Genomic DNA, 26,075 nt, shown 5'->3' with positions numbered 1-26,075 from the left:
CCAGGCGCTCCTTCCCAGACTGGAAAGCCGTGAGTTAGACCACACGGCTAACCGGGCGGGCCAGCTGTATCTTGCTATGTTTCAAACGTGTTGTGCCCGAGGCTGTACAAGGACTACTTCATTTTTCAACAATATGGGTCATCCCCTCACTGGAGACATCAAGTATGTGAATCTCTGAATGGAACTATACCAAGCGGTTAGATTTGTCGTCAAACACCCGGTAACTTAGCACTCCTCATCTGATCTCCGCGGCCACCAGATTTCTCGCCCTGTGACTTCTTCCTGAGGAGTTTCATTAAAGTCAACGTTTGCGCACAACACTATCGCAGAATCCAGAAGACGCGAAGAACCGAATCCATCCTGTTGTACACCAGTGACGATGGACGTGCTTATCCAAGTATGGGAGGGATTTTAGTTTCAATTTTGTTCTTGTCGCTAGTGGAGTGCATATTGAACATCTGTAATCCAAACATGTGTCCCAAGGTTCAAACTTGTATGTTGTATTCCTTAAAAAAATATGTGCGTTCGAAATATGTATCTTCTTTTTGAAACATCATGCATTTACTTGCTTACCTCGTGGCTAAATCCTACAACGAAATAGTCCTTAGGGCGTAGGACCAATAGCAAATAAACAGTAAACATGGAACGCTAACATTAAGGAAATATCACTTTTTAATTTCTTTTGACGTATAGACACGAATAAATACTTATATACATTTATTTAATGAAAATGTTGTAGGTCACCTCTGAAACATAAGGTACCGTAGGGACATAAAAGGCATATGAAACAAGGAACTGTAAAAGTTATTTATGTTTATACACGTCACTGAGACGCAATTCTTTAATTATTTTTAAAAGTAAAAGCGATCTAGTAACATACGTTATTGATGATATTCTGATGTGTAATTTTACGAGTGGCAGTTTTTGTATGCCTATTGTACAAACCTGACAAAATGTTGCGTGGAGGCCGACTGGTAACTGACCCAAATTTAAATAACATGCGTCTCATATGTTCGATGTAGCTACTAGACGTAGTGATATTGAATTTGACGAATGGAAGCCGCATTTCGTACACGAGGTATGACATGAAAAAAATTCTGAAACATTCTGTAGTATGGTTTCACAGCCTAGACTTCTGTATGTTCGTTTTCGACTTTGGAAGAAATGTTTTTCAGTCAGCTAATCCTGTTACGTCTTGACACACACTGTACCGTTAGGTCATCTGAAATTACGTGAAAAGTTTGTTCTTGGACACTTCAAAGCTACGTTTCATTGATGTACGCTGCTCCTGAATCGTGTAATGATAGTACGAAACGCCAGAAGTCACTACTACCATTAATTCATGCTGATCCCAGAAGCCAAAGACAACTTCCGCAAACGTCTTCATCAGTGTTTGTCACTAAAGATGACCCCTTAGTAGATATTATGACTGAAAAATGTATCATAAGTGCTTTCTATAAATTAATTATTCAGAGGTTTCTTGATTCACGTATCCATATATCCCTGAAATATATACGAATTACCCTTCTAGATGTGAATGTTATCTATGCTGCAACCTGTACATTCAGACAATGGCACTTCTGTATTCACAACCTAAGAGAACACAATAAAACATCGTTTTAATATTTTAAGATAATCCTCAATACGAAACTACTTTTGTGAGTCTTCAGATACATCACGCTAGACACGACGATTGCACTCACAGCAACATAGACTACACCATGATAGTTTGGAATGGAGATGGTATTACCACTAAACTTCGGAAGAATGTTAACTGCATAGTTTCTCCTTAGAGAAAATAAGGTCACCATGAAAGAAGTCACTGTTCCACGCTCTTGAGGTTATGAGCAACCGCTGGCTGTGCTCGACCTTAGATTTCGTTGCTGTCTGAGGTCGTGGAACTTTGCGTAGTGGTCGTCGTGGTCGTGGTCGTGGTCGTAGCTGGCCGCAGAGCTTGCCGGAGAGACTCGCGGAACTCGGCACGTGTTTGTGCCACATTGCGATACGAATCCTGCAAACGGTTAACATCCAGTATAAGAGGCAGTACCAACATTGTCCAATGAAAAGTAGATCAACTCTTAAGAAACAGATGTCCTGTTTTCAAAGAACAAAATGAGAGGTGTTTTTGGAGGCAATACTCTAACAATCTATTGAACAATCCGCCTCAGATGCGAAAATTTTCTTTTCATCACCCAGATTTCGGCTAGAATAATCTAGCCTTCTTCAGAAGCACAATATTACTATAACATGCCAGAATAAGGCACAGTCAACATTAAAAATTAAAACCTATAGTACCGTGGTACCATGTCGAATTAAAACTACTTAACTCAAGTCAGTGAAAACGTAGTTGCCGCTGCCGACCGACCGTGCGATGAAGTGATGCCGAGGCTGGACTTCAGTTCAGTAGCTTTAATTCGACATGGTGCCACAGCACTATAGAATTTTTAATGTTGACTGTGCCTTACTCTGGAATGTTATTGTAATTTTATGCTTCTGAAGAAGGCTACATTATTCTACCTGAAACCTGGGTAAAGACCAGAAAATTTTTGCAACTGAGGCGCATTTTTCAATATATTTGTGTATCACAGTTGTTGACGGGGCTGCAATATGCTATTCTTAAACTCTAACAATGCTTTGAAGTTTTTGCAAGTGAATTTGCTGTACAATTCAAATAATTACAATATTTTTCTACCATTGGTAATTCTAATAAACCCACAATCTCGATTCCAGGAAAGGTATTCGATAGTTAATTGTTTACAGAGTAATATCTTTCAGAATTACGTAATAAAATTTCATCAATCGACGTTTCTTGCGAGTTATCCAAGCTATTTGGCTGTAGAAATATCAATTACGAGTTATATGATATCAGATTTTATATAAGTTTTATGATGTTAATGGTGTAGCTAAGAAATAGCTGGTGCCATGTTAAACAAAAAGACTACTGACAGCTGTGCTTTACTATTCAACAGACGTAGTAGGGCGAGACTTTTCCGTCTGGCGTGTAATTTTTCATACGAATCCAACAAGATTCAATCGTAAGTTACAGTATGTTTGAAAATGACTTTGCTTTTAATTCAGAATAATAAAAATTAGTTCTCTTTGTGTGAACAGCTAAGTAAAACGAAGCACATAAAAAGCATATTCATTTTCAAACATCAAAACTTAACGCATTAGCGGTAAATTTAATACACAGTCAATAGTTAGAAAATAAATCAAAATCTTGTCTTCAAACAATTCATTATGTCAATATACTGTGATTATTTTCATTCAGAACTGTTATACAGCATCAGTTTCTTAAGTATTGATTTTGGAGAAGGAAATAAGTCATTGCACAAAGTCGTTCTGTACAAATAAGATGCAGGGCTGATTAAAAGACTTATTGTTTATAGATATTTTGTCTCAGGAAAGTGAAAGGATTAATATTCTGTCTTGCAGTACAGAAAAGTGAATACTACGAGTTGTCCTTTTGAAACCAAACTCAGCTCAGAAAGGAACAATAAGTGCTGCTACCAACATCTTTTTTTTTTTACCTAATGACATAACACGCCTGACAGACAGAATTTCGAAATCAGAAGGACAAGTTTATTTGTTGAAAACCTCATACAGCAATAACAGTTGTAATCGTTGTAGAAGTAGCAGTTTTATCTGTAATATTCTGTGTACACAATGTAAATGAATTAAATACAGACTACTGTTATCCAAGTCAATATTTTGGTCTTATATGTAGACCTGTATATGAAGTAACTATACTTAAATTCGGTTTTAATTACGTTACATATCCAGTAAAGTATCTTTCTCAGTCTCATCACGATACATTGCACACATGACACCTTGGAACAAATCAGAAAATATCATAAACAAATATTAGCGAGGGAAGTAATATTATCAGATGTCACGTGTACTGCTCTGGGTGAACAGCAATGAACATATGTTGCAATCCTTAAACAGCAATATTCTTCATGAAAAAAAAGATATTTTTGCATTTGTCCGCCCTGAGGATTTTTCTGTGAAAGTTTCTTGTAAACTGTGCACACATATCGTCGCAAGTTATCCAACTAACGTGGCCGGTAGTGGGAGGAGTAGATCAATTTTAACACTAGCACCACAAAGTTCAGATCTGTCACATGGATGTCTAAGTGGGGGGGGAGTCAAAAATTGTTCTCACATTATTTTCTCTTTTTAACGTTTTTGTTCGTTTCTTTATTTTATTTTTTTATTTTTTAATGAACTAGGAATTCCTTTACTATGTTGCAACACACTTTCCATATATATTATAACATATACAAACAAAATAAATCAAATAATGAATACGAGAGATATTATTATATTTTTATCATGAAACTAACACTTTCATATACATCACTTTTATATTAAGAAATCTTATAGGAACATACAACAGCAAACCACAAATAAGAAAACAATAAATTACAATTGAGTTTTTCCTTCCTACTCACTTTCACTTTCAATTCCACAACCTTGGCATATGATTCTTTTTGAAGAATGAGTGGAACACACATATTTGGAACACCAGCAACAAACTATAGACACTGTTGTCATCTTGTCTTTTTCCTTTTTAGAGTTTTTATTCTTCAAACAGATGTGACATCTTCCTCTTGAGTAAAGTTCAACAGATTGAACAGTGGCAGTAGCGCTGGGTGTCGTTTTCCCTAGAACATTTTCCATTGCAGAGATGACAGGCTTTTGTAAACCAATGATATTCTTTGCTCTCTCATCCACAGATGGCCTAACGAGCTGTGGACCTAATTGTAGCAGGTACAGCATGCTTACATTATGCTTCTTCATATTCCAGTTTGGGTCGTTTATCATAAAAATTGTTCCAGCATTGAGACAGGCAATATCTATCAAAGTGAAAAAGAGAGATAATGAACACCTTCTCGTCCCTAGTTTATTGAATGGTGACGCGTCATTTGATCAATACCGTCTGTGCCCCTTTTTGTTTCATTGTAGTAGAGACTGATGTTCGTCTTTTTTCTCTCATCCACCTTTTTAGCATTGTGTTGTGTGGAAAGAAGTAGGAGAGTCTTAGCAGGCTTCAGTTTGGAAAAATATGAAACCAAGGTAACTGCTGCATCTTGTCGTCATTGTAAAGCTCCTCGGCTAGGTTTATGGATGTATAATAACGATCTGTTGTTATATTTCTTCCACTCCCTGCCAGCGGATTCACTAGGCGTCTAACAACCGCATTTGCACTCTATTGTTCAGCAGGCCGTTCAACCTTCCCTGCATAGACCTCCATTTTTTAGAAAATACCAGGTGTGTGCATCTGCTAACATCTTAATCAGAATGCCATACTTCCCAGACTTGTCTTTCATAAAGACGTTGAAGGGACATCTTCCTCGAAATAGGGAGAGCATTTCATCGATCGTTAGATCTGCACTTGGTATGTAATATTTCACAAACGTTTCGTCAATTTTGTCGAAAACTTCACGAAGGGGGCAAATCTTATCCTGCTTTCGTCTTTCGGGGCTTTTTTCTTTATCATGAAATCTAGTCAGGGACAGAAGTTCTCCACATCGAATACGACTCATTGTAGCTATGTAGATATTCTGTCCTAGTACGTTCCCCCGTAAGTCGATAACACACAGAACAAATTTCACGTGGTATGCAGACAGATGTCCACAGGAAGGGCATCCGATCACAAACTTAAATAATAAACTTCGTAAATCCTCAAAAAAGAGGCCTTGAAAACATGATAAACGCTACAAAAAAAAAAGAAAAAAAAAAAGAAATACCACTTGTATTATGTGACTAACCAGTTGGTTTATAACTTTAATGTTCTTACCTGACATTACCATATGTTGGTTTATTACATCATTAACTGAAAGAAAAACCATTTATCATTGGAAATAATTTTCTTGGAAAAGGTATATTTCTGGGTTTTGTGGCAGATAAGCTATTTGTAAGACATACTTAAAAGCCATAGCCTGCAACAATTCACGATCATGGTTATTTTGCAACATATAGCTATTGAAATTCACAGTGTTAGTACAACTGATATTGTATTTATCATTTCTGGCGTCCTGTGGGAGACACAGGAGATAGAGCTGTATTTCAATTCTCCAACGTTGATTGCTATGAAAAAGGAATTCTTAGCAATGTTCACAATGGAAGAACAGCTAGCTACTATTTGAAGCACTTACTTTTCAAACGATAAACTGTTGGTGAATTTAAACATGCATCTGCTTAATTTCTGAAGCTCCCAAAAGGCGAAATTTCCAAAAAAATTTAACTCTTAGGAGCGAGACCTAAATCTACGAAACATAACGGGCTTGCCCTTTTCTCACATGGTAGGCTGAGAACTATGGACGAAGGGCAACAGGCAAATTCCGTATTTCTAGATTTCTGGAAAGCATTTGACGCGGTGCCCCACTGAAGGCTATTAATGAAGGTACGAGCATATGGAATAAGTTCACAGGTATGCGAGTGGCTCGAAGACTTCTTAAATAATATGAGAGGCGTTAAAAAAGAAACGAGCCTGGGGCATAATTACAGAAAGCAGTACCTGTATGTTAGAAGTATTGACCCTGGTTGTTGAGACACTTGTCCCACTGGGACACAAGGTGGTGAATGGCTGTCTCATAAAATTCCCCGGTCTGTGATGTTAACCAGTTCCGCACGTACAGCTAGACGTCGTCGTCCAAGGTGAATCCTTTGCCCCTCAGAGCCTTTGATCAAGATGGCCCCCTTCTCCTTCACTTCCTGCAGCACGGGACAACAGTGAATGCCCAGCGTTACTCGCAAACCTTGGTCACCCTTCGCCAAGCGTTCAGATCAAAACGACCAGGCAATGTCCGTGGGGTCATTCTACTCCACGACACTGCAAAGCCTCATACGGTCAACACAGTCTCGCCACTCCTGCAGAAATTCAAATGGGAGTTTCTCGGTCACCCTCGGTACAGTCCGGACCTCTCTCCTTGTGATTACATCATTTTTGGTCCCCTTAAAACGTCCGGCTGTGCTTGCGGAACTGGTCAACATCGCAGCCCCAGGAATTTTATGAGACAGCCATTCACCGCCTTGTGTCACAGTGGGATAAGTGTCTCAAGAGGCAGGGTCAATCCTTCTAACATACAGGTACTGGTTTCTGTAATTACGCCTCCGGCTCGTTTCCTTTTGAGCGCCAGTACACTGTCCTCGACGGTGAGTGTTAGAGACAAGAGTATCGTCAGGTGTGCCCCAGGGAAGTGTGATAAGACCGTTGTTGATCTCTGTATACATAAATGATTTGGCGGACTGGGTGAACAGCAATCTACGGCTGTTTGCTGATAATGCCGTGGTGTACGGTAATGTGACGAAGTTGAGTGACTTCAGGAAGATACAAGACGACTTAGACGAAATATCGAGTTGGTGTGGTGAAGCTAAGTAAGCAGAATGTTAGACACGCAAATGTTTGATAATCTGTAAACTGACTCATCCTGCTAAATTTCTATAGAAATTCTCGCCATGATGTACTGAATTTGGAATAACCGATTTACGTAACTACCTAAATATTGCGACAATAATTTCACTAGCGCTAAATGAGGAAAAACATAAGTTAATGCGAATGAGCAGGAAAACCAAACCTGTAATGTTCGGTTACAGTATTACTAGAGTCGTGCTTGACACAGTCAGGTCATTTAAATATCTCAGCGTAACGTTGCAAAGCGATATGAGGTGGTGCGAGCATGTGAAAACTGTGGTTGGGAAGGCAAATGTTTGACTTCGGTTCATAGGGAGAATTTTAGGGAAGAGTGGTCCACCTGTAAAAGAGGGCACATATTGGAAGCTGGTGCGACCTACTCTTGAGTACTGCTCGAGTGTTTGGGCTGCGTAACATGTCGAATTGAAGGAAAACATCGATACAATTCGTATGCGGGCTGCTAGATTTGTTACCGGTAAGTTCGAACAACATGTCAGTGTTACGTAGATGCTTTGGGAACTCAAATGAAAATCCGTGGAGGGAAGGCGACGTTCTTTTCGATAAACACTATTGAGAAAATTTAGAGAACCGGCATTTGAAGCTGACTGCCGAACGATTCTACCGCCGCCAATACACATCGCGCGTAAGGATCGCTAAGATATGATACGATAAATTAGTGCTCATATGGAGGCGAACAGACAGTCATTTTTCCCTCAATCTGTTAGAGAGCCGAGAAGGAGGGGAAATGGCAAGTAGTTGTCCAGGATACCCTCCGCCACAGAGCGTACGCTGGCTTGCGGAGTACCCATATAGATGTAGGTGTAGATGTAATGGTTTTGCAAAATATAAAATGTGACTGAGGTTCTTTTGTAAGACATAAATTTACCTAGTGGTATATTTATCCTAAAATTTTGAGGAAACGTTGTACTTAAGAGTATAGTCAAGGGTAGATAGACGGAACATTTCAGTGAATATGAAAAAATCAAGGATACTTGTAGCCTTAAAGTATAGTTTTATTGCTTTTCCTTAAGTCGTCTACCAAATATACATGAAAAGGGGATGGTCACATTTGCAGAGGCCACAGGTTTTGTAACTAATACTTTTAGATATGAAGAAAATAAATGCTTAAAACGTATTTGAAAAATTAATAAATGTTTCTCTGCAAATGTACTAACCTCAAACATTTTTAAAAAGAGTCATTTGCATCTGCTCAACAAACTGAAACATATTAATAATTAGTATGATACATAAACAGGGGTCAAGAAGTAGGGCAGTACGTATCAACTTTTGAATATATATATATATATATATATATATATATATATATATATATATATATATATATACAAAAATCTAAACAAAGAGAAATATTATACACTATTTAAAAGATTTCAGCTCTTGACAAAATATTTAGTTTGAGAAACAAACAAACCAGCATCTTAACATACTTTTCATATTTGAACTCAGTCTCTTCCAGCGTAAATTTCTGAGGTACTGGAATTTAGAAAGGGCTAATTAAACAGAAACGAGCGAAAGCAGAAAGCTACCTTCATTACCTAAAACTAGGTTCCTACATGACACACAAAGGTACGAACTGGAAAACTGTCCAACACTGAGTAACAAACCATTTGTCATCTGTCTAATACCATAAAGTGTCTGACAAGTAAAGAAGTAGATTTTGAATCTAAATTGATATCGTCTCTTCCAGAAAATTTCTCTTACTATAGAACTAAATTATTAACTATTATTAATATTTATAGTACAGAAGATGGAGGTGTTTATTTTTGTCATTAACTTGAACTAGTTCCTTTGTTATGTTTAATTTGGTTAAGCTTCAGCCCATGTGCTATTAGTAATCATTAAGTAAGCGGAATGTTATACACGCAATTGTTTGATAATCTGTAAACTGACTCATTCTGCTAAATTTCTATAGAAATTCTCGCCATGATCTACTGAATATGGAATAACCGATTTACGTAACTACCTAACCATTGCGACAATAATGTCACTGTTTTACCACCACAATATTTTCCAATGATAAATGGTTTTTCTTTCAGTTAATGATATAATAAACCAACATTTGGTAATGTCAGGTAAGAACATTAAAGTTATAAACCAACTGGTTAGTCACATAATACAAGTGGTATTTCTTTTTTTTTCTTTTTTTTGTAGCGTTTATCATGTTTTCAAGGCCTCTTTTTTGAGGATTTACGAAGTTTATTATTTAAGTTTGTGATCGGATGCCCTTCCTGTGGACATCTGTCTGCATACCACGTGAAATTTGTTCTGTGTGTTATCGTATTTTATTTGTTTTTGAATCGTATTATATGTGGTGGATTTAGGGAACTAGCCAGCATTTGCCTAAACGTGAGTGGGTAAACGCCTGAAAACTACACTAATGGTGGCCGTTGTACAAACCGCACGGATTCTATCTTGCTCTAACTCATCTCCCTGCCTCACAGTGTAGCATACCCATGTTACGTTGTACAGCAGACCACTTGAGATGAATAATCAGAATCCTAAATGTTTTACCGTCTTATGTAAGTAGAGTGTGGTTTTGCTGTGGGTGAACCCTACAAAATTAAAATCATTAGATAATATAACTATCCAATAAATTAGATCTTATTTCAAATTATCAGCAAGCAGATCAGTGAAATTCATAATTCAGTATAGAACAGGAATAAGGGTTTCGAAACGATGTTCACATTTAAGTACATGAAATTAGTGTGCTACAGCGCAAGAAGATCAGTATTATTAATCTGTAGATCGAGTGACTCTCTTAAAAGCATTTTGACTTGCATTGAACTGGTAAGTATCTGAGTTGATAAGCACTAAATTGATACTATCGGAACATGAACTACTATGTAGCAACCGTGCGTATGGAATTATTGAATCAATTTTGCTCTGTTGTATAATCCCAAAAGAAGCTAAGACACTACAGGACTGTCTCATTAAATCCTTCGGTGCTAAACGCAAAACTAACAATCAGACACCAATAGGAAAAATTGCTTTTATGTGTTATCTTGGAGGTGGAAGTGCGTGTAACTGTGGGGAATACTTTATGGTAATCTACGCCCATATGAGACGAAATCTGGGGCTCGATTTACGTCGACATCAGTTTCAATCTCCTGGATGAACGTCAGAGGTATTCGGACACCACTATGTAATGCGGAAGTAACCACTATGTGTTACGAGCTGGGACCACCATTGTAGAACGAGATGCGGAGAATTGTGTGACTGCTAATAAATTCTTCCGAATCCGTAAATAGCCGGCTCCTTAGAAAAAGTAATAAAGGCTACGGCAAAGAAGAAGGAGAATCACTTGTGTTAAGTGGTAATCAGTTGGTTTATAATTGTAATAAAGGAATCGGTCGGCCAGAAGAGTTCAGCGACTTCGAGTGCAGGCTAGCCATTGAGTGTCATCTGAATCAGAAACTTACCAAGGACGCTTCTACCCTTGTAAAGCCGCCCCAGCCGAATGTGGGCGATGAGGCTGTGAAATACAACACGAGGAAGCAACCACAGTTAAAACAACAACAGGTAGATCTCCTGTACAGAAGGACAGGGCCCGTAGAGTATTGCAAAATGTGATTGCAAAAACTTGCATGTAATCAGCAGAAGGAACCACTCGTGACTTCCTAAGTGCTCCCCGGCTAGCAGAATGAGTGTAGTCGATTATCTCTTGTCTAAAGTTTCGGTAGCCAATAACAAACGACTTGGAGGTGGCGTAAAAAGAGACGCCACTCGACTGTGGAATATTGTAAACGAGTGGTTTGAGGTGATGAATCAAGCTGTATCCTTTGACAAACTGACGGAGGGGTTTGAATTTGGTGAATGCCTTGGAAAACTATATCTGCTATCGTGAGCAGTGCCGGTAGTGAAATACAGAGGAGATCACGTTACAGTACAGGGTTGTTTTTCGTGATTAACAAGACCCTGATGCAAAAGGATAAGAAAACATTTTACAGAATTGCGTGCTGCATACAGTACATGAACAGTTCGGAGAGGGTGACTGTATCAGCATGACGATGCACTCTGCCTCAAAACAACATATGTGAAGCAATGGACTCTGGACAGTAACATTCGTATAGTGGCTTCTCTTGCCCAGAGTCCCGGCCAGAACACAATAGAACATCTGTGTCATGAGTCAGGACGTCGACTTCGTTCTGGGCTCCACCGTTCACGATCATTACCTTCTGCCTTGAGGAATAATGGGCGGCCCTTCCTGCATAGACATTCAGACACCTAACTGTTGGTGTCCCCCAGAAGAGTTCAAGCCATATAAAAACGAGAGTGGACACAGATCATATTAATGTCCACTAGTATGGATGAGATAGTGTATTCGGATGGTATTCTACACCCAACAGAGATGAGCAGTGGACCGAGACTTACGTTGACAGCAATGTCGACCTCCTGATTGAAGAGCCGCACAAGCCCGCGGATGTTGAGACGCGCGATCCTCAGCAGCTCCTGGCGCGTCAGCACGTACTCCGTGGTGGTTGTCATGTTGTCGCCGCCCTCGTCCGCCGGCGTGCTCTGAGGGGGAGGCTGCAGAACAACAGTGGAACGTGTTAACTGCGTGTGGTAGTTGTAACAGCGATACGCATTGACGATATGGTAGCGCAACGAGCAGAGAATGACCGCTGATATGTTGAGCCATTTGTGTGCTTATGCTTAAGGAGGAACGTTCATGAAATTGACCGAAAATATCACTTTCCAATTAATTTTTTTTATTTAAGAGGAAAGAAGTCATGGACAATAAGTGACATAATAAAAAAAACTTTAGGTTGAACTTTAAATAGCATTTCGTGAAAATTACGTTTTTTTTTCAAGTTTATGAGTCTATGAAGGCTATAATTGTGAAATTTTGTGCAGTTATTTCTATAAACTTAATAAATTTTGTCTGGAGAGCAAGTTTTGTAATTTTCAGCATCAAATGATGTATGGGGCAAAGTGCTCGGAATTTTGCATGAATTCATTATACTTGCAGTATTAAAATTAAAAATGTATTTAAATTCTCCTAGTCGTTATATTCAAAAAAGCCTCCCGAGCGAAGTTTACTATTTGCAACCAGGTTAAACTAAAAAAAATTATGGAAATCTCTTTGAACAGTTTCTGACGAAAATGTCCTTATATTATATTCTTTGGAAATAGAATTTTTTAATTCCTCAAAAAGTCAAATACGTGTAATCCTAGAAACTCAACAGTAAATCTGTTAATTTCATGTAAAACGTGGTACAAAATTTCATTACTGTAGCTTGAAAATGGTGCATTTTGTGAATATTTTAAATAATGTGTCTTTTTCATGAACGTCCCCTCCTAATACAGTTACCTTACATGCCCAGTGATACTGGCGCAGCAATAGTTAAGCTGTCTGATCACTCGATGAAGAGAACCACTAGTTCAGCGGGACTTGGTTTTGGAAGCAAATCGGCAGCAGCCCTTCTAAGGAAACATTTCGGCATTTTCTTAAACTGCTGCTTCCATAGACAACACGTAACTTCTCTAGGGATATGTAGACAGGAATTTGAACCTTGGTCGGTTGGCACCTGTGTTTAAACCACACGACGGAAATCAAACTAACCACACAGCAAAGAAACAATATTCTCGTGGAACAGAAGAAGAAATTTAAACATAAATAAAGAGGTAGTAATTCTATACAGAAAAGAAATCTTCGTGACTATTGAAAATGTCATAAACTGCCTTTGTCTGATTTGCCTTGATAATTACAGATAGTAAAACCGTGGTATGAATCACAAAAACAAACCTAATTTCAGGACATTAGTAGACAATCACGAAATTTTAAGTATTTTTGCAGTATGGACGATTTACTTTATTAGAGCTGATTCTGTCCACGCACTTGCTAAAAGGAAATTTTCACAACTTGTTTTTCCCCTTTAAGCACTTAAGAAAATTCATTATCGTTGGTCTGAAAATTGAAGGTGTTTTACATTTACGTTATTTTGCAAATTCAGAAAATTATTGGTCCCATGATTTCTGTAGAGCCGCTCATTTACTTATAGTGTTTTCTCGACTATGTCAGCTTACACGCGGATGGCTTGTTCGTGTGTATATTGCACATCAATTTTCCTGAAAATCCGTTATTTGTAGCACTCGGCATATTCTGCGCGAAGCACACGCTTAAATAAAATCGAGAATACGTGGAAAATGGGGAAGGCGCTATGAGACTTCAGGAAACCTGATAAATCTGATTGCAGTATGAGCCGTGGCGGCTCGGGTTTGATCTATCGAACGTACCGCGTATAATATTACCGCTGTATCGCGGAGGAAAGGAGAAGTGGCGCCCCCTCGTGGGGGAAGTCGGTGAGGCACCTGTGACAGTCGAGTAGTTGGATTCTGGAGGGCGAGCAGAAACAGTGAGATAGGCAGTAGTGCGCCAAGCGTGAAGCCGTGTCTGGCGACGCCGTGTGTGGTGGCAAGAGGAAAGTTTTCCACGTTACCTCATTGCGTTTGGGCGTTCGCGGCGGACTTGGTGGGTAGAGGCGCCGATGCTGTCGGGAACATGCTGCTTCCTTGTTTACGATGGATTTACCGTTTGCTTCTACTGACTACATTCTCGTCTCTATGGCTCTGTGACTGATGTGATACCATTGCGAGCGCAGTTGGTTTGGATACAAGCAGCATTTTGTTCTGTGTCTATCGTTCTGGCGATTACTGAGTGTGCTTGCCGTTGTGGTGCATTTATTGAGCAGTGTGCTTTGCACGCTTGACCTTACTATTAGAAGTCCATTGCTTAGGGCTGCGTTTACCCTGTGAGGACTTGTGTTCTGCATTTAAAAACTTAGTTGTTGTCAGTCACTGAATTGCTCCAATGCATTCATACTTTTCTGCTTATGTGCTACTGTTTTACGCCCCTCTGAAAGGGGAATATGATAAAGGGCCTTACTGTTACTGACCTTCTCGTGTGCCACTGACTTGGTTGTATTTTTCACCCACGTAATTTGTGCGTTTATTGTAACGAACCGATGTCTGTTTCTGATTGTTTTCCTGTGACATTGAGTGTTAATCTTGCAACGAACACTGTTCTAGATATTTTAATCAGTGTGTTGCAGGACATATCCTATTTGTGCCTCGAAAGTGGAGAGCGGAGGCATTTTATTGGCCATGATGATATGTTGGTAGATCCATTTCACAAGTCCCGGCCAGTCACTTGGAGATTTAGAAGTTGTATGTTGTGTTAAGCTAATACTCCCCATTTTAAGCGTAGTGCGCTCATGCAGTAAGTTTATGTGGCTTTGCGCGGATTGCGCAGTTTGTTTAGATGACTCTGAAATCAGTGTGTTAAGTTAGTACTCCTTATCTTAAGCGTAGTGTGCTCATGCAAAGGAAGTTTATGTGGTTTTGCTCAAATTCCCCGGTATGTTCAGATAACTCTGAATTCACTGTGTTAAGTGGTGTCCTCTGAGGTGCTGGAAGTAGTGGATAGACAACTGTTTTGGACACGTTGTATATGCAAATAATTTATGTCCTTATTATGTTGGTGAACTGCTTGCCCTTTGTGTCACAGGTGGTGCTAATTTCATTAATTTCGCCATCGGACTTCGCAGAGGCTGCGGGAGGAACCGAGCCACTGTGGCAAGCAGTTACGTAGTCGCGCCCGCCCACCGTCGCGGGCGTTCTTTACTAGCCTGACGCCTTCCTGTACTTGGTGGCTGGAGCGTGTTGACTGGTTTCTTACGGTTTGCAGTCTGGGAAACCGTGCCTTTGGTGTTCACATGGAAGACTTACGTTTTGCTTCCAGTACCTCGGAGTGGCTCTATGTGGGTAATGAGAACGACTTATGTTGTTGGTGGCTCAGGCCGAAAGTGGTTCATTTGCTAAACAGGTGTACATGCATTTCTTTCCCAAAATTCTGTAAACATGTTTAAGTGGTTGTTTTTTTAAGTCAACTGAATTGTTGTTCAGAGGTTACTATGTATGGCCATTAACTTATGCAGACGTTTAATAGCAAGGAAGTGTATGGAAGTCTGGTTTAAAGTTGTGTTGATTATGTGGGGAAATTGCTTTGAGCAGACATTTAATTAAGCAGTAAACAACTAAATGCTATTTGTGAGTTGAAGTTAATTGTGTTCCTAAACATATTAACGATTACTTTTAGTAGTTCACTTATGCAGTTAGGCGATTTACAAGTCCTGTTGTGTTGTTTCCTTTTAAAAGTATTATCAATGTTATTAATAAAGAGGTGTGTTTAAAAAAAATAAAGAGTGAATGAAGTGCCTCAAATCCCTTTGGTCCACGCCTTCCGTAATTCACCCTTAGGTGGTATTACAGTGTAAGCCCATTTCACAGTATAGTAGTTGAGATAGAGATATTGAAAATTGTCATGAGAGGGAGGGACAGGTATAAGTATGAGGAAGGAAGAAACTTGGAGGGGAGAGTAGAGAAACACATTGAAGAGGGAGGGAAAACTCTTAAGGTATGTAGTATCCAGTCCACATTTGCACCCTCCAACCACAACGTAGGTTTCGCATAGTCCTGTGTATTCCGCGAGTGCAGAGCACTTTGTGGCCATGGGCAAGTAAATTTGTTTATAAGGTAATTATTCTGTCCGACGTATTACTTCAGAAGCAGTACTGGGAAGATGGACCAAACACTGGCTTTTAAACAAGTAATGCTCTCACATGTTTATATTTGAAGAAGCTAATGAGCCGTGGCACCATTGAGTTAGCAAACTGTTTTGTCTGGACCCACTGGCACAGGTCTAGTATCTACTATCCCTCGTGAGGCTCCATTGCCAATATGTATGAGGAAGAATTGGTATATGCTGGTTGCGTCCTTAGGTCTTTGCTTGCCGATATATGTACGGGGTTCGCTGGATCGAGGAGGAGACACGAAGTTTGTGGATTGGTGGTAGCGTTGCGACAACAGGTGGTCTCAAGGTCAGAGCGGCTGAAGCCACGAGCTGCGCAAGGACGGCCTGTGCAGAGCGAAGACACCGGAATACTTGATAGGGGTCAGAGACGACTACAGTCAGCCAGCCGACATCCCGTTGGTTGGTTGGCAACATTCGTGGCCTGGCTGCCTCTTCTATCTGGCTTTCATCGCCACCACTCAGTAATCGCTGCGACGCACCGTGGATCCATGGAACTGCTTGGTGATAAAGGGGAGTAACATGCTGTAATCTTCATGGTGGTTTGTTTCATTGTCTAACTGGTCTGCTTATTTTTTGGTTTGTACCCGACCCTTAGAGTTTTGAGCGGTCGCCTCTTTGGTAGTAAATGTAGGCAGTAGTATTGTACTAAAACACTAGTTGTCTTTTGAAAATTTGCCCCGCTACTATATGGTCTTTCCTTTCTGGTTGTACCCGATCATTAATATTCTAATTAATAAGTTGTTGGTCGTAAATACAGCCGGTACAATTTTACTAAGGCACCGATTGCCGTAAAACAAAACAGAGACCTTGTGGTTAGAGTTAGCCGTTAACCAGTTTAATTCTTTGTTGTAACCTCATTTCTGTCATTAGTTACAATCTGGACAACCTGTTGTACTAAGCTATTCGTTTCCGTGTTTGAAAGACCTGGTCATTGGTGTATTTTAGCTGGATCTCGTGGTTCCATTGAGTGAGTTGCCTTGTAATAAGTGTTCACAAGTAATGTTTTAAGACATTCCTTCCCAGCGGTCTTAATAACTGACAATCACTTTAACTTTGAAAATATTAGCAGCTAACTGTCGCCAAGGCTTTAGTCAAAATGAAATTGTCAGGAGGGACAGGTTGGCATCCAGTCGCACCTTGGTTGCCAATTGAAATTATGATGCTGGTTGCTTTGAAGTAAGCTTTACCATTGTCATATTGTTTGCTGATCTGTTTAACCTTGAAGCAAAGGTGCGCATCTTAACCCCCGAATATTTCGACATACAGCTTTCAAATTGAAAGTTAAATCATTTGTTTTGAGTAATTGAACCACTCTCGCCATGAATGGAATTTATGTAGTTTTCATGTGTTGCAGAAGGGCATTTAATGAGACAGAATGTGTGAGTGTGGCAGTAAACACCACTGTTTTACCCGACAATGGGTGGGCTGCAGGTCTGGCTGCCTTGTAATCATTGACATATTGTTTGGTGTTAAGTAATACAGCACTTTAGATCTCTTTTGCAAAGACTAAAAGCTTATTCAACGTAAGGTATAAGGTCAAAAGAATTTTGCAAATTGTTCATTATTTTTGCAAAATATTGAAGAAGCAGGAAATAATTAACCTGAAAACATTCAGGCTACCAGCCAACAGTACAAATAATTTAACAAAAAAAGTAATAGAAATTACAATGAAATAAACCATGAATGGCTTTGAGAGGAATGTAAACAAAGAAATCATGAAATATTATATGGAAGAACTGGTGTGTGGTGGGAAATGAGTTAATGGCTATTGTTGAACAGTGAAAGCTTTAATTTCAGCTACCCCAATGGAAAAAAATGTTAACTACATCAATGTGGAAAAATATTGAACACAATGGTTACGTACAGTACAGGGGAAAACTCTATAACAATGTGAAGGAAGCAGATGACACAGATAATGATGAACAAGTATATTATCCAGTGAATTTGAGGAAAACTACTGCAAATCTCCTCCCCCCATGAACCATGGACCTTGCCATTGGTGGAGAGGCTTGCATGCCTCAGCAATACAGATAGCCATACCATAGGTGCAACCAAAACGGAGGGGTATGTGTTGATAGGCCAGACAAACGCATGGTTCCTGAAGAGAGCAGCAGCCTTTTCAGTAGTTGCAGGGGCAACAGTCTGGATGATTGACTGATCTGGCCTTCTAACAATAACCAAAACGGCCTTGCTGTTCTGGTATTGCAAACGGTTGAAAGCAATGGCAAACTACAGCCATGATTTTTCCCAAAGGCATGCAGCTTTACTGTATGGTTAATGATGATGGCATCCCGTTGGGTAAAATATTATGGAGATAAAATAGTGCCCCATTCGGATCCCCGGTCAGGGATTACTCAAGTTGACGTCGTTATCAGGAAAAAGAAAACTGGCGTTATACAGATTGGACTGTGGATTGTCAGATCCCTTAATCGGGCAGGGAGGTTAGAAAATTTAAAAAGGGAAATGGATAGGTTAAAGTTAGATATAGTAGGAATTAGTGAAGTTTGGTGGCAGGAGGTAAAAGACTTTTGGTCAGGTGAATACAGGGTTATAAATACAGTCAAATATGGGTAATGCAGGAGTAGGTTTAATAATAAATAAAAAAATAGGAATGCGAGTAAGCTACTACAAACAGCATAGTGAACGCATTATTGTGGCAAAGATGGACACGAAGCCCATGCCTACTACAGTAGTAAAAGTTTACATGCCAACAAGCTCTGTAGATGACGAAGAAATTGCAGACATATATGATGAAATAAAAGTTACTCATATAGTGAAGGGAGACGAAAATTTAATAGTCATAGGTGACTGGAATTCGGTAGTAGGAAAAGGGAAGGAAGGAAATGTAATAGTTGATTATGGATTGGGGGTAAGAAATGAAAGAGGAAGCCACCTGGTAGAATTTTGCACAGAGCGCAACTTAATCATTGCTAACACTTCGTTCAAGAATCATAAAAGAAGGTTGTAAACATGGAAGAAGCCGGGAGATACTGGCAGATTTCAGATAGATTATATAATGGTAAGGCAGAGATTTAGGGATCAGGCTTTAAATTGTAAGACATTTCCAGGGGCATTTGTGGACTCTGACCAGAATCTATTGGTTATGAACTGTAGATTGAAACTGAAGAAACTGCAAAAAGGTGGGAATTTAAGGAGATGGGGCCTGGATAAACTGAAAAAGCCAGAGGTTGTACAGAGTTTCAGAGGGAGCATAAGGGAACAATTGACAGGAATGGGGGAAAGAAATACAGTAGAAGAAGAATGAGTAGCTTTGAGGGATGAAGTAGTGAAGGCAGCAAAGGATCAAGTAGGTAAAAAGACGAGGGCTAGTAGAAATCCATGGGTAACAGAAGAAATATTGAATTTAATTGATGAATGGAGAAAATATAAAAATGCAGTAAATGAAGCAGGCAAAAGTTAATACAAACGTCTCAAACATGAGATCGACAAGAAGTGCAAAATGGCTAAGCAGGGATGGCTAAAGGATAAATGTAAGGATGTAGAGGCTTATCTCACTAGGGGTAAGATAGGTAGTGCCTACAGGAAAATTAGACACATATGGAGATAAGAGAACCATTTGCATGAACATAAAGAGCTCAGATGGAAACCCAGTTCTAAGTAAAGAAGGGAAAGGAGAATGGTGGAAGGAGAACATAAAGGGTCTACAAAAGGGCAATGTACTTGAGGACAATATTATGGAAATGGAAGAGGATGTAGATGAAGATGAAATGGGAGATATGATACTTCGTGAAGAGTTTGACAGAGCACTGAAAGACCTAAGTCGAAACAAGGCCCCGGGAGTAGACAACATTCCATTAGAGCTACTGACGGCCTTGGGAGAGCCAGTCATGACAAAACTCTACCATCTGGTGAGCAAGATGTATGAGACAGGCGAAATACCCTCAGACTTCAAGAAGAATATAATAATTCCAATCCCAAAGAAAGCAGGTGTTGACAGACGTGAAAATTACCGAACTATCAGTTTAATAAGTCACAGCTGCAAAATACTAACACAAATTATTTACAGACGAATGGAAAAACTAGCAGAAGTCGACCTTGGGAAGATCAGTTTGGATTCCGTAAAAATATTGGAACACGTGAGGGAATACTGACCATACGACTTATCTTAGAATCTAGATTAAGGAAAGTGAAATCTATGTTTCTAGCATTTGTAGACTTAGAGAATGCTTTTGACAGTGTTGACTGGAATTCTGTCTTTCAAATTCTGAAGTTGGCAGGGGTAAAATATAAGGAGCGAAAAGCTATTTACAATTTCTATAGAAACCAAATGGCAGTTATAAGAGTTGAGGGGCATGAAAGGGAAGCAGTGGTTCGGAAGGGAGTGAGACAGGGTTGTAGCGTCTCTCCGATGTTATTCAATCTGTATATTGAGCAAGCAGTAAAGGAAGCAAAAGAAAAATTCGGAGTAGGTATTAAAATCTATGGAGAAAAAATAAAAACTTTGAGGTTCGCCAATGACATTGTATTTCTGTCAGACAGCAAAGGACTTGGAAGAGCAATTGAACGGAATGATTAGTGTCTTGAAACAATGATATAAGATGAACATCAACAAAAGCAAAACGAGGATAATGGAATGTAGTCGAATTATGTCGGGTGATGCGAAGGGAATTAGGTTAGGAAATGAGACACTTAAAGTAGTAAAGGATTTTTGCTATTTGGGGAGCTGAATAACTGATGATGGTCGAAGTAGGGAGGATATAAAATGTAGACTGGCATTGGGAAGGAAAGCGTTCCTGAAGAAGAGAAATTTAACATCGAATATAGATTTAAGTGTGAGGAAGTCGGTTCTGAAAGTATTTGTATGGAGTGTAGCCATGTATGGAAGTGAAACATGGACGATATATAGTTTGGACAAAAAGAGAATAGAGGCTTTCGAAATGTGGTGCTACAGAATTCTGAAGATTAGATGGGTGATCACATAACTAATGGGGAAGTATTGAAAAGGATTGGGGAGAAGAGTAGTTTGTGGGACAACTTGACTAGAAGAAGGGTGCGGTTGGTAGGACATGCTCTGAGGCATCAAGGGATCACCAATCTAGTATTGGAGGGCAGTGTGGAGGGTAAAAATCGTAGAGGGAGACCAAGAGATGAATACACCAAGCAGATTCAGTAGGATGTAGATTGCAGTAGGTACTGGGAGTTGAAGCAGCTTGCACAGGATAGAGTGGCATGGAGAGCTGCATCAAACCAGTCTCAGGACTGAAGACCACAACAACAATATTGCAAATCTGTGGTGTGGATTTTCCTCATAAAGGATTGTAGTCTGTAACACATCCAGTATGTTACAAAAATATAAACAGGAAAAGACTGAAATAAAGTGTAGTGAGCAGCTTATAGATTAAAGTATCAAGTGAAATATAAGACATGTTCCTGATTAAAGAGAGGATAGTTAACACTACCTATAGTTAAATCTATAATAATGGAGATAAGACATAACAATGACATGCAAATATATATGATTGAGGAAGATGAAAGGAAGGAAAATTAATAATTCATATATGCATGATGTAAATTAAGATGGACCTTCAGGAAGAAGAAAAATTTAGTAGCTACAAAGAAATATTTCTGCCAATAAATAAATATACTATTTTCAATATATTAACATGGAACAAGAGGACTTGGATTGCTTAATATACAACATGTGTTAAAATGTAATATGGACACTGGAAAAGTTGGAAATGGTATTCGTTACAAAATCTTGTTAGAATTGTGTGGAAGTGAAATTATGTAAATTACATAAAGCAAGGAAACAAACATATTTGTGGAAAATATTTGTGTGGTAGGGATTCATATTGATAAAAACAGTAACTTGGTTATTGAGGAGGATACTATTATACTACTACAAATGCTATATTAGTTACAAATTTTCTCCGGAAAACTTACGTACTTGTTGATACCAAATACAAGGAGGAGAAACAGCTAATATAACCAATTAAAAGACTGTATTATTTTAACCAGTTGATATTTGAGTACATCAGTTTTTCTATAACTGAAATTTTAAAAATGTTGAACACTTTGTCTTTAGGACAGAGTGCATGAATTTCTGATTAGTTATGAACCCACAACAATTTATTTCAAGATTTTCACACTGCACTTCGTTGTTTTTGTGCAAAACATTAAAATGTTTAGCTACAATACACAACATGTTAGTTTTCCCAGATTGTTTAATTTTGTGAGCTTTTAGGCTAGAAGATATGCATTCTCATTACAGTTTAACCTCCTGTAAGGTGGTACCACCTCAAGTGCACTTATCTATTTCTTCTGTTGTAAATATTTAATTACTTCTGCACTTACTTTAACTGGAAAGGATTTCTGGATCTTAAGAGTTGATAACTGCCTACATTGCTGCTCTGGAATCACAAAATAAAACGGCGTTCTCTAATGTGTGTAAATAATTGTTTAGCTGACCTATTTACAGCACTGATGACTTCTATTTCACCAAAAAAATCGAGTGGTGCAATCCTAAAGCTTAAGAGAATGAGAAAGTTTTGCTGTAAACTGCAATATCATTTCTTTTCTTCTTCCATTAATGAACCATCTGCATAGATGTTGAGCCATAGATCTTGAGTGTCTCGGCGTTATTGTTTCCAATGCTTTCATTAATTTATGTTCAAATTTTTTATAATTACCCATTAAGTGTAAATGGTATTGCAACTTAGTAAGCACAGTTTGAGAGAGTGGGAAAAGTGCCAAAAATCAGCAGTTCACTTTTTGATCTTGTGTTCCACTCTTTGGCTGAGGTTAATGTGTGTTTCCAACAGGATGTTGCAGTAGGCTCTAATCCAGTAAGAATTATCACAGCTAATAAGACTGCTGACTTTACTCAACCAGCTGTAGTTTTTAACTATGGCTCTGGATTTTTTCTAAGCTATTGACATTTCCAGTAGTAGCTGTAATAAGTGCTACACTAACGTATGTTAAAATTTGTCTTTTGTAAGTTCTGTAAGTTTTGTTATGTACAGTCCTTGAACATCTCCATTTACTACCAGCTAATCACTTCCATACAATAAATCTGTTTTTGGCTGTCTCAACATGTTTATCTGTTTTGTTGTATCAGTTAGATTTTTGATTCATATATACCCCTAAATATTTAGTGTGTTCATTCCTATATATAACTACCATGCAATTTTCACAGTTACTTTTGGATGACAATGACAAGAAGGTTGCGGCAATGTTTATGAAGTGTTGCACACAGGAGTGCTGTGTACTCTTGCGTGAAATCAGGCATGTAATATTACAGTTGTTTATCATTCTAACAGAGCAGTAGGAAATGGACGACTATTTAACTATAACAACCAGGGAATACTTCTGATAATAAATGTAAGTTATTGGAGTTAAATGTGTATATTCAGCACTTCTCTGTGGAACGACATCCAATTGAAAGTTGAAAACCAAACAAATTGCCTATGGTTCCATTCACATATTAGTGGGACAAATAGTAGTTTACTTGTTATCAGTGTTAAATAATGGGATTCACCTCTGTGTTCCATACTTCGTTCAGCTCTTTGCTTAAATCTGGCCACAATACGTCAATATTAAATATGGGAAAGAGACACATTATGTCTGTAGAGTATACAAATATATCAACGAAGAGTTCATATGGTTCAAATGGCTCTGAGCACTATGGGACCTAACATCTGAGGTCATCAGTCCCCTAGAACTTACAACTACTTAAACCTAATTAATCTAACAACATCACACACATCGATGCCTGAGGCAGGATTCAAACCTGTGACCATAGCAGCAACGTGGTTCTAGATTGAAATGCCTAGAACTGCTCAGCCACTCTGGCTGGCCAATAAAGAATTCATGAATGGTTTTAAGTTATAGAGATAATGATATGATATGGATATGATAATACCCAACAGACGGAATAATCTTTGATTTGAGGTTATATGGTTTGACTTTTCATAGGTCAGGTAGAAATGCATGTACTAAATAGCATTAACAGATTAACATACATTAATGCCTTAAAATTTGTGCCGCATAAAATCTTCCTCTCATGTGGGACAAATAGATTTATCAGTTCAAAGGAGTTTTTATTTTCATGTCAGAAATGTGTAATTAATGCTGACTACATACACGTGAAATATTTTAAGGGGTGTCAGATAAAGATTTTAATTTAGCCAGAACTATTCTTAATCCTGGAGGACAAGTAATAACTGTGGGTTGATGGAATACATGCGATTTTTTTTCGTTCTGGTGTTCAGAATATACTGCTTGCAACTGGAGCAAGAAAACTTAAATATGTGCAAAAATAAAAGTTTAAATTAGAGCAGAAAATCTGTTATGAGACTAACATAATGTACAACAAACACATCTACAAAAGTATCCATAGTTCAATGTGATGAGCTTCCAAACAGAGTAGCTGATTACAAGATGATGATAGAGAGAAAAATATACAAAAGAGTAAATATGGCCTGGACTACTTTTGCTAAACTGAAAAATGGCTTCAGTAAAAAGATTAAAATATATTGAAAACTAAGTTTAAATCTGAAATTAATAATAGTTTTAACTAATACCAATAAATAATGACGTTCAGTGCTAAAACCACTCAAAAATCTAGTTTTGCTAAGTAAGCAATCAAGATGTGCACAGTTAGAATATTTGAGAAAGTCAGGGAATCACTCAAATGGACAAGGGAACACAATGCAAAGAAAGGTGCAGTTATGACAAAAATTTAAATGAAATGGGGTGTGTGGGACATGCAGCCAGGTGAATGGATGGCTGATGCATCAAGGAAAATCTTAAAGAGATTGAAGGAGATAGGAAAAGAATGTGTTTAAATGTGACTATAATATACAAAGGAAGATAACGGTGTGCATATCTGAACTGAAGACAATAATGGATGGGAAAGTGCAGCACATGTCAAATGGTTCATTATGATTGTGATAATATTGGTCATCATCATTCAGGGAGCTTTGGTTTATGCTGTGTACAACAGTATAGCTTACAAAATAAGGTTAAATAATCTTAAACATAAGTGAAAATTGTTATTTGCTAATGTGTTTGTAATATGAATTAACATTATTTCTAGTGTTTCTCTGTATCAGTTTACTACAATAAGTCTTTTTTGAGCATAATTTAATGTAATAATCAACACATTACTAAGACAATTTGTGATCCACATAAACCACTGCTGCACAGTTGATAGCAGTAACTTAATTTCTCCAACATCTTGTTTCATTGATGATGTTTTGCTTACTTTTTGTACTAAGTCTATGGAATAAAGTGGTACATGTTCTTGCTGTATTGATATGTTGTTACTACTTAGTATGATATATGGACATTGTAGGTGCCGAAGGTGTCTCCAGGGTGCACTGCACCATTGGCATAAGTAGTGTTTGGATGTATGACCTTGACTGAATTGATGTATATGCCAAACTTTAAGCAATATATTTTGAATATTTGCACGACATTGGCCATAAACTTGAGTCATACATTTATAGTTTTTATGTAATTCATAACAGATACCTAAAAAAATGAAATTATGTCTAATAGGATTGAATTTCAACATGATTAATATGCATCTCAAAAACATACAGTTGTTGCACGATGTGGGTACAACCTATCATACAATAACTTAGAATTACAGATGTTTCACTGAAAGTACTATGTTAAACAAGGAAGAAAGTATGTGGGAAATATACTCATGTCATAATATAGTCTGGAGTAGCCTTGTACATCACATAACTTTGGACCACCATGGAGAATAAATTTTTGATACTTCTTAACACACAGTGTTATTATAGTTTGAAAACAACTGTATTTAATCTTTACATAGCTGTATTGCTATTCTTTGTTCCAGATACTGATATGAAGACATTAAAAGATTAAAATTGCATAAAGTGTCTCAAAACATTTTCGTTATGTGGAATTCATTTCAGCTAGCATTATGAAAAACTATGAAAATATAACTATGACTTAAGTTTATAGGCTATTGTTCTGGAGATTCATGAACAATTTTCCTGACATATAACTTCATTAAATATGTACATAATTTGGTTTAATGTTTAAGAC

At 38.2% G+C, this 26,075-nt stretch overlaps 1 protein-coding gene across 4 annotated transcripts in view; it reads right to left on the bottom strand.

Annotated features, from left to right (window-relative positions):
* Positions 1–654: 654 nt before the first annotated feature.
* LOC126355249 (uncharacterized) overlaps positions 655–26,075 on the bottom strand; it is an 85,024-nt gene continuing 59,603 nt past the window's right edge. For all 4 annotated transcript variants that reach the window (XM_050005531.1, XM_050005532.1, XM_050005529.1 and 1 more), the window contains 2 exons: positions 11,813–11,968; positions 655–2,011 (listed from right to left, as the gene is read on the bottom strand). In XM_050005531.1, the coding sequence (XP_049861488.1) occupies positions 1,871–2,011; positions 11,813–11,968 (297 nt within the window). In that variant the 3' untranslated portion in view covers positions 655–1,870. The remainder of the gene's footprint in view (positions 2,012–11,812; positions 11,969–26,075) is intronic.

This window comes from Schistocerca gregaria, chromosome 3 (assembly GCF_023897955.1).
Source record: "Schistocerca gregaria isolate iqSchGreg1 chromosome 3, iqSchGreg1.2, whole genome shotgun sequence".
In the NCBI taxonomy this organism is placed as follows: Eukaryota; Metazoa; Arthropoda; class Insecta; order Orthoptera; family Acrididae; genus Schistocerca; species Schistocerca gregaria.
Note: the sequence above shows the minus strand (reverse complement) of the source record. Positions and strands in the feature narration are given on the sequence as shown.